The 9,161-nt window shown below is 41.1% G+C and overlaps 1 protein-coding gene across 1 annotated transcript in view; it reads right to left on the bottom strand.

The window, feature by feature from the left end:
* The window catches only part of adamts3 (ADAM metallopeptidase with thrombospondin type 1 motif, 3), a 255,775-nt gene that overhangs the window by 138,590 nt on the left and 108,024 nt on the right, over nucleotides 1-9,161 (bottom strand). The window contains exon 5 of the mRNA XM_008282959.1: nucleotides 1-77. Within this exon, the coding sequence (XP_008281181.1) occupies nucleotides 1-77 (77 nt within the window). The remainder of the gene's footprint in view (nucleotides 78-9,161) is intronic.

Below are 9,161 nucleotides of genomic sequence, written 5' to 3'. Positions count from 1 at the left end.
TAACCCAGCATGATCATCCTCACCAGGACCACGTTGATGTGGACTCCCAGTGACTCGTCGTGGTAAATCTCGTTCACCTGAAAATCAGAGAGGAAAACATTTTACGTCTGCACTTTAAAAAAATGCATCGGCATCGTTTGATGCGTCTGTCTTGTTCCTCTACTTTCCAATCACGGCAGGAGGTGAGTGAAGGAAACAAACCGTCCTTCACAAATCACTCCATGAATGACTGTAATCACAGACCTGTGCAACCGCTAGTTTGAGAGCCGGTAAATAAAACATCTCGTCATCAGGATGTTCTTTGAAAGACACGGTTAGCATATGAGGAAAAAAAAACAAAAAAGAACTCTAAATCAGCTTCTAAATAATGCTGTTTATTTACCGGAAAGTATTCAATGAAAGAGGGCTTTTGATTTGATATTGAAGCTGTACCTTCATAACAACGTCTGGAGTTATGAAAACCGGCTTGTTTGTGATGAAAGCAAACAAACTGCAGGTACATGAATGTCAGATTTGCTCCGTGGTGACGGCTCACATTGTCTTTTGTAAAAACAGATGAATAGAGTTTGTGATAGAGGCTTTTTGGAATTCAGGCTGACTGAGTGTCGCACAGTTTTAGACGTAATGTAATGAGAAGTTTATTAGTCATTGAACCAAAGACTGTCAACAGACGGCAGCACTAATGGTTTCTATCGGTCAACGCTCCATTCAGTGACTCGTGCCAATTCCTTTTTCTTATTAGTGCGAGTAATTTGGCTTCTTAAGCATTCGGCCATTGATAAGCTACAAAGGCATCAAGCTGACTAAACAATGGTAGAAACAGAGGATTGGATTAAGTATGAAAACTTTCTTTAGTTTGTTTTTTTCCCCCCAAGAGTTAAGATGAGAGGATCAGTTGTGCAGCATGCAGGTTAGTAAGCTTTGAGGAGTAGATGTACAATACTCGGCTAAAACATTCAAACCACTTGTCTAACATTGTGTAGGTTTTTTGTGAGTTACTGTAGCTGCTCAATCAGACCGAGATCTGGGCAGTTTGGACTCTTTTGGACTTTTTGTCTTGTTCCTGAGCAGTTTTTGCAGCATTTGTGGGCACATTGTTCTGCTGGAGGAGGCCACTGCTGTTTGGGAAAGCTGCTGCCACGCAGGGATGTGTTTGGTCTGCAACAACGTTTATGTAATTTTAGTACTGAGAGTGCGATGTGCACATAGCAATAGCTGATATTTTGCTTGATGCAAAAGGAAAACTCACACGGTTTGCATGTTTTCATGACTAATCTACAACAGAAATCTGTCTGATTTTTAATTTATTTTATAGTTTAGGGAGTTTATTGACTTGTAGGAAGAACTGGTTGCAAAAAACTCAACATTTACCAATTAATTCAATATTAATTACATTAATAACTTGGCTTCTAAGAATTAAATGTCTGAGGTCAACTGAAATATTGATCTTTAAAATGTGTTCCTGCTCACAGGAAGCTGTGTCGGTAGATTTAAAAATCTGACATTAGAATTCTTTGTTTTGCTCTATTTAAAGTCATTTTAGGCAGTTATATGGAGACATTTTGGCTTCAGAAAGATTCATGTTGACCAAGAACAGGTTCTCTGGCAGCAGTGTGACAGCTCAACTTATTTAACTATTTATTCTGTAGGATGACTACAAAGCCATCCAAGGCAATAATCTATTTTGGACGGATGGATATTTAAAATGCTCCAAATGGTTTGCACTGTTAAGGCACATATATGAAAGTGGCATTAATCTTCTCTTTAATGGAAGTAAAAAGACAGCACTAGAATTATTGGATTCAAAATGGACCAAAGCATCCAGTCTTTCTGAATGCAATCAATATTTTTTTTATTTTGCCCCTGTAGCTATAATATTATTGAATTTCATGCTGGCATCACGAGTGGAAACAAGGACAACATGCATGTAATTGACGGCTGACCTTTAGGAGGCTCACAGGAAGGTGTGCGGTTGCCCGTCGCTCAGCCCTCACCGCCGTTGTTTTGCCAGTGTCTGATTGACCGGACAGTACGTTTCTAATCGAATCAGTGAACAAATCAACATCTTGCGCCGCTCTTTGTCACTGTAGACGAGAACGACTAATTAGCAACCATGAGCGTGTGGACCGAGGCGCCGGGCAGCGTCGCAGTGGGTCCGATTTTCTTTGGGCCACTGACTCCTCACTGAGCTTATCCGCCTCATTGCACAACATGTCAGTGTTCGGGCTAAGAGGAGGTGGAAAGAAAAATATTCCAGCAGTCTATAATCACATTCTAAATGGACGTCAGAGCGCCGCATCGACTTTGTGGGGAGTTGAAGCGCCGAAAGAGCAGGACGACAAAGTCCAAACTGCCATATTTCTGGAGGTTCTGCAGATTGCGTCGCTCACTTGGGACCGTCTGAAGCAGCAATCTGCCTCCTGAACGTGACCCGTAACCACAGATGGGGGCTTCGAAAGTGAACCATGCAGGGCGAACCCTCTCCTTCAGGGGGGAACTAAAATTACAGCTCACGTTTCCCCACACACTGATCTGCTCGCGCTCATCTTCTTAACAGCTTCCTGCGCACGTATACGGCAGAACTCACCTCCCCTTTACTACATGTGTTCAGATTTGATCAATCCAGCTCGTGGTCGCTGGCTTAAAAAGACCACAGCACATCTGTCGGAGTGCTGACAGAGGCCACCGATCGATACCACTAACTCCATTGTCTTCTCAGCTGAGCTGTCCATCTCAAAACTTCCGTTTCACAGAGTATGTGGGTGTCACACTGCATCAGGGTGTTTACCAATCAATCAGACAAACAGAAAGTAACACAAAGAGTTTCAGAGAACAAAAACAACGAATAAGAGTTATGTTAGAAATGAAGGACTCAATAAAAGCAGGAGGAAAAAGTCAGTAGTCTCGTTCTACCAGCACATTGTAATGGACTGGTTGCACTTCAAATTTAAAAACAAACACAGTGGATGGCCTAAATCACAATTGTCTTGGCTGCTGCTAAGTTAAGGATTCGGTGTTTCCTCAAACTAGCGACTGGTGGAATTGTTTTGGAGAAACATTAGCACTCAGGGGGATAAAAACTGTCATTAAAATGGATAATCCACTGAAAACAGAAAACTAGCAGAGCGGCCTGATTCTTGGAAAAACTTGTTGTTGTGTCTCATAGTCAAGACGGAGGCAACACACAGATAGCAGAAGGAGAGGAGAAAGTCGACTGAAAGGAAATAGAAGGTTTATACCCGCATTCTACTTTTGGTGAGTCAGAATAATAATTCAGGAATGCAAAATACGACAACAACAGAAAGTTTTAAAAGGCGGGTTTTCTCCAGTTCAGTGTCTGCTGATACAGAATCCCAATCCAATATCATTTCCTAACATCAAAGGCATCAAAACCAATCCAATGCATATTTTTTACAACTGAATAGCTCTGCAATGTGTTACACTATTGTCAACTTCCAGTAGGACACTGTCTGAAATGTAGTGTTGGTCCAAAAGACAGCAACAACCTGTACTCTACATGCACGTCAGCTGTAAATTCCCTGGTTCTGCCACTAGGTGGAGCCTCTTACTGTTTAATGCTGGAATAGCTCAAGTCATGTTGGCAGGCAAAGAGCATTGTGGGAGTTTAGGTAGCAACGGGCACCATGATGGAAGCTTCCGTGACACCTAATGTCCTCCGACTGGGGGGCTCATTACTCAAAAGTTGTGCTCTACCTTTTTGAGACCTGTGTGGTGGCATGAAATAATTTTTGATTGGTGTCGATACCAGTCATTTAAAAGATACTGCGATAGGGGCGCCGCTATAGCTCACCTGGTTGAGCTGGCGTCCCATGTGCAGGGCTACAGTCCCCAATGTGGAGGTCATGAGTTTGAATCCCGCTCATGACCCTTTCCCACATGTCTTCTCCCCCACTTTCCTGTCTCTCTCTGACTGCACTATCCAATGAAAAAGGCCAAAAAAAAGATGCTGCGATAGTCCGTCCTGATCTGCGACACTGGCTCAGGACGTTCTTATTCAAGAAACAAATACACAAGACTAAAACGTATGAATATATAAACACATATGCAGCATTTTCTTTTCGTATTACTATATGCCATAATTAATCAACTGCCATTCGCAGTACTTCAGCTACGTATGAATTATGAGACAATAACTGTGCACAGACAAGTAAACATTCCCTGCACATCTCATTAGTAGACGATATGAGTGAGACTCCCATAGAATAAAAAGAGACGCATGGTTTTTAGGCGTCTCTTTGTAGTCGCTGTGCATCGCTTTGGGCTCATTTTGCATTTCTCTGTAATCGTTCTACCCGTCACTGGGAGCATTTTGTGTCTCTTTGTAGTCATTTTTCACCTATTTGTGTGTTTTTTTGACAGAGCCTTGTGACTTTCCAACAACAAAGCGGTATGGAGCTCCGACGCTGGGCCTCCAAACCTGATCAACTCAGCAACACATATATGAACACAGGAGAAAGCAGGTGTTTCTCTGAGAATAAACCCAAAAAGCAGCAAAAGTGATGAAAACAACAAAGCAAGAAAAAAACACAAAGCCACTAAATTATCTGTAATAAAACTCAAAGTGCAGACGGCTTGGTTCGGAGGTTCAGTTCGTCGTGTTGTGCAGCTAGATGCTAACGTGGCTGCCAACCTATTTTCATTTTTCAGGTTGTCGTCAGCTCCGACTGACATTGCTTCAAATTACATCACTTGAGGAAATTTATAAGGCTTTCTGCACACCTTGATATGTAAAGTCTTTCAAGCCAAAGACAAATATTCTTATACTTTTTAACTGAATTCAAATATAACAGCAGATCATAAACATTCTCTAAAGCATGTGCCACAACAGATACTGCATGTGTGATGATGTACATGAACAGCTTGACTTCTACATCTGCAGCTTTCCATTATATTTTAGACAAGAGCATCACTCCAACAATGCATGACTGAGCCTCCACACACAACGCCACATCCTTAAATAAATGGTTCTCTAAGTTTAGCCCAGAAGAACTTGACCGGTTTGCACAGAGTCCTGCCCTCATCCCAGTCTGACACCTCTGGGACAAACTGGAATGCTGAGTCCGAGCCAGACCTCAGTAATGTGTCTAAACGGGAGCAAATCCCTGCAGGCAGCGTTAAAAAAAAGAAAGGAAAAAAACCTGGTGGAAAAGTCTAAAACGAGATAAGTGGAGGCTGTTGCAGCAGCAGATTAATGCCCGCGGTTTTGTAATGAGATTTTCTTGTCTCAAATTTAGCTGAGCTTGTGGTTTTGTGGCTTCCGGGAAGTTGGAGATCCATCTTTATGAAACTGATAGCAGCTCGGTCACAATGTTCTGGAACTGGACTTCCACCTGAGCAACGCCTCACTTCTACACTTCCTTATGTTTAGGAAAATACCAACGTGTAGGTTCAAACACAACCTTTTCACATGTTTCCTCCGTTTTCTGGGCTACCAGGTTCATGAGTCCTGCCCCATTTAATATACTTGTAGAACGACTGGGAAGCAATAAAGTAAACGGAGAAGTTCTGATTAACAGAAATGTAGCTGTAATGTGTTTACCTCATTATGTAATAGAGAATGCAGCTTAGTTGTGGAGTTTGGTGGAGGTGGCCAGCACTTACAGGTTTTGAACATAGATTTTTAGGTCGATTGCAACATGAAGCTTGTTCGTCCCAAATTTCCACATGATGACTATAAATTCTACCACTTGTGAGACTTTAAATGTTTGCACGAATAGAAAAAAGAGACGTCAATTCAACTCCATGGTAATACTTGATCCTGTAGTGAGACGTGACGCTCCATTAGACTACATTATAGAGTACAAAACATTTGAAAAACAGCCTCCACAGCAGCGTGTTGCTGATTTTCTTGTCTCAATTTTACCCGACTCCATTAAAGATCCACCTGATAGCTTCCCGGTCACAATGCTCTGCAGCCTGGACATCATCCTTCCACCAGATCTCTCTTCTTGGTTTTTCCCTTGCATCCTGTTGCTGAAACACTCACCCATGCATTTGTCATCACCTCCCACCTGGACAACCGTAATAGAGTCCAATCTGGCAAAGTGCTGGATCGGCTGTTCAGAACTCTGCTGCCAGGCTTTTCACCCACACTGAATCCTGGCAGCGCATCCCCTCCCCACACTCTCATCCACCTACACCTTCTCTTGATGCGGTTGCATATTGAACACCGTAAATAAGATCCTGCTCCTCACCTCCAGGTCCCTACAGCCCTTCAGAACCTCTCTGACCTTCCTCGCCTCTCCTCCCACTCCTGAAACCATCACTCCTCTGACACTGGACATCGATCCATCTTCATCTACGAGTTCAGCTTCCTGCAGCCAGGTTTCCAAATGTTGAAACCCAAAGACAAATACTCAAAATCCACCTTTTAAGACTCAATTTGATCTCCTCAACTAACACACGGTTTTTGTGCCGTGGGTACCATTACCAGCTTCTTTAAGAATAAAAGATATTGTCATTGTTGTTTTCATAAATCTTTTATGGATGTCCAGATGCGCCATATACAGCCATGAACAAAAGCTTCCACACACTTAACCCTTACATACTGTTCATATTTTAAGCCTCATGGTATGGTCCAGGTCGGCTTTGACCATTCCTGTCAAGAATTGCCTCATAGTAACTGTCTATACCAAATTTTAAACTACAGATCCATTTATTTGTCTAAATAACTGATGTCACATTAATAAAAGTAAACTTTAAAAAAAAAACACATAAAACTGTTTCACAGTTTCAAGATTCCCTAAAACCACCATTTTCCTTGATTTGAATCAAACTGAAAAACAAAAAAGTTGTAGCACCTGTACAAAATATAACATTTTAAAATATTTTCATTTTTGTGTATTTTGGTTCACTTTAGGAAAAGTCATCAAATTTCAGGCTACAAGACTTTTAGGGTATTTTTACTGCTGTCAAATTTCAAAACGGGTCAAATTTGACCGAAGACATGTATGTAAGGGTTAAAAAAGACCATGTATGTCAAGGCAGGCATGAGGTTCCAGTGACGCCTCAAAAGGACTTTTACCTAAATATTAAATTTGCTGAAGTATATTATTGACTCAGTGGATTTTGTCATATCTCCAAACAACGTTTAATAAATCTGTGAAAGAACCAAAATGCATGATTGTTTTTTGTGACAAGTACACATTATAGGAATTTAGGAGTTGTCACTGGAAACTCAAGGCTGCCGTGATATACGTGGTGTTTTTAGGTGTATGTAGACTTTTGTTCATGGTTGTACTTGTGTACATACTTTTGGATATAAATGTGAAAGGACACACTGCATACTTTGTCTACATATTATGACAATAAGACAACTGAATTCTGAAACAACTTAATTTAATCTTGAACCAAATGGTATTTCCTCATATTTGACGCTGTAGGAAAAGACTCCAGTCTGAAAAGTCTGCATAAGGAGGTAGTTGGAGGGATGGAAGCATAACTTGGCTCAGGACGTTCACCCAGGTGACAGTGGTTTGCGTTTCAAAGTTTGGTTTTCACTCCATCTCTGGTTAAGTTTTGGTTTCCAAATTACTCATAGTTTGGGTTAAAATATGACCTGAATCGCTGCAGGTTTGAAGCTTTGTTTAGTTGTATAGAAACATATTTTGGTGGCTTTGTTCACCTGCTGTGATAAATATTAATATATGTTTTTAGGTAGGACGAGGGTCAACAGTTGCAAGATGAAGCTGTTTCCCCTGAATGTCTACATGATGCTGAATCTAACAAATAATAAATTCTACCTTTGTGACACTTAAAATGTTCGCATGACTGGAAACACGGTGTCATCAGACAAGCGTCGATGTGACTCTATAGTAATATTTGATTCTGTACTGAGACGTGCTGTTGTGTTGGACTCCATTACAGTGTACAAAACATTTGTAAAATAGCCTCTGATGAATTGTACTGCAGTCTGGTAAAGAAATGCTGATTTGAAAATTACCACAGATGCACAATTACTAATGAAAATAAATACAAAATGGACGTGATAATCTTTACAAAGCGGTAATATTTGGTTTAAATTAATTGCAAATGTATAGTTAATGTAAATATTGTTGCAGTACCCACATGTCACCAACAGAGGTCCATCAAAAGAACTGTGGTTATGTCCCATTAGGAGGTTTACATTAGTAAAAGTAAACATTTGTTTAATCTGACCTCATTAAACTCATCATTCACGGATATCTGGATCGAGCTGGACACAACTTTTCCTAGACTTTCTTAGGGTAAACCGAGGTGATGTGTAATGACTTTTTTCTCAGACTTTCACGAAACATCTGAAGCAAACATGAAGCCGTTATCGATTCCTGACACCCCGAGCAAACAGATGAAACCAGGCCGAGTGATTTCATCTCGTATGTGTTTTTTTTGCGCCTCAAACCGATCAGCGGCCACAATCTTTGTTCAACACCGCTGGGAAAGAATGACGTATAAAAATAGAAATGATGAGAGAGGCTCTCTTTCAATCTAACACCCAGAAAAGGTCAAAGCAGTACTGCAAAGATGCATCTAGGAACAAAAAAAGAAGCAAGTAAAGTCAGAACTAGACACACAAATCCAAAAAATGCAGCACCAATAGAATGGACTGCAGAGTGGATCTTAGGTTCTGGGCAGGACTGCATGTTGGACAGTGACGCAAATAGCCAGAAATCAAACAGTAGAGGGAAAAACAAAGTGTACAGTTCCTGCTACGGCTCGGATCGTTGATATTATTAACAACAAACTGCCCCCGCCAAAAAAAGCAGAGCTGCCCAACTCTCCCTGAAAGCTCGCTAATAGAGTCTCATTAATGACAAAGGAGGTGCCAATAAAAGAGGAGAGCTAAAGCTAATTTGCCGAAGCAGATTGGAGGCTGAATGTAACGCTTGATCGCCAGCAAATAAATCACTGCAGCGTGTCAAGAGTTTCCCTGAAACTCTGAGTTTTCCTGAAAGTTGTTGAGTCGCTGGTGAAGGCAAACAAAGGTTATTAAATGTTGGATGTGTCTCACTGAAAAACAAGAGATGACACGAAGAGAGTATTGAAGATAGAGGAGGGAAGAAGAGATGAGGGAAAAAAGGGAGAGAAGAGTAGGTAGGTTGAGAGGGAGAAGAAATAAAAAAAAGATGAGAAGAGGAGAGGTGGATAAAGTGAAAAGGAGG

The sequence above is a fragment of the Stegastes partitus genome, unplaced genomic scaffold (genome assembly GCF_000690725.1).
Source record: "Stegastes partitus isolate 25-593 unplaced genomic scaffold, Stegastes_partitus-1.0.2 Scaffold291, whole genome shotgun sequence".
NCBI classification, from domain to species: Eukaryota; Metazoa; Chordata; class Actinopteri; family Pomacentridae; genus Stegastes; species Stegastes partitus.
The sequence above is the reverse complement of the archived record's forward strand: the minus strand, read 5'-3'. Positions and strand labels throughout refer to the sequence as shown.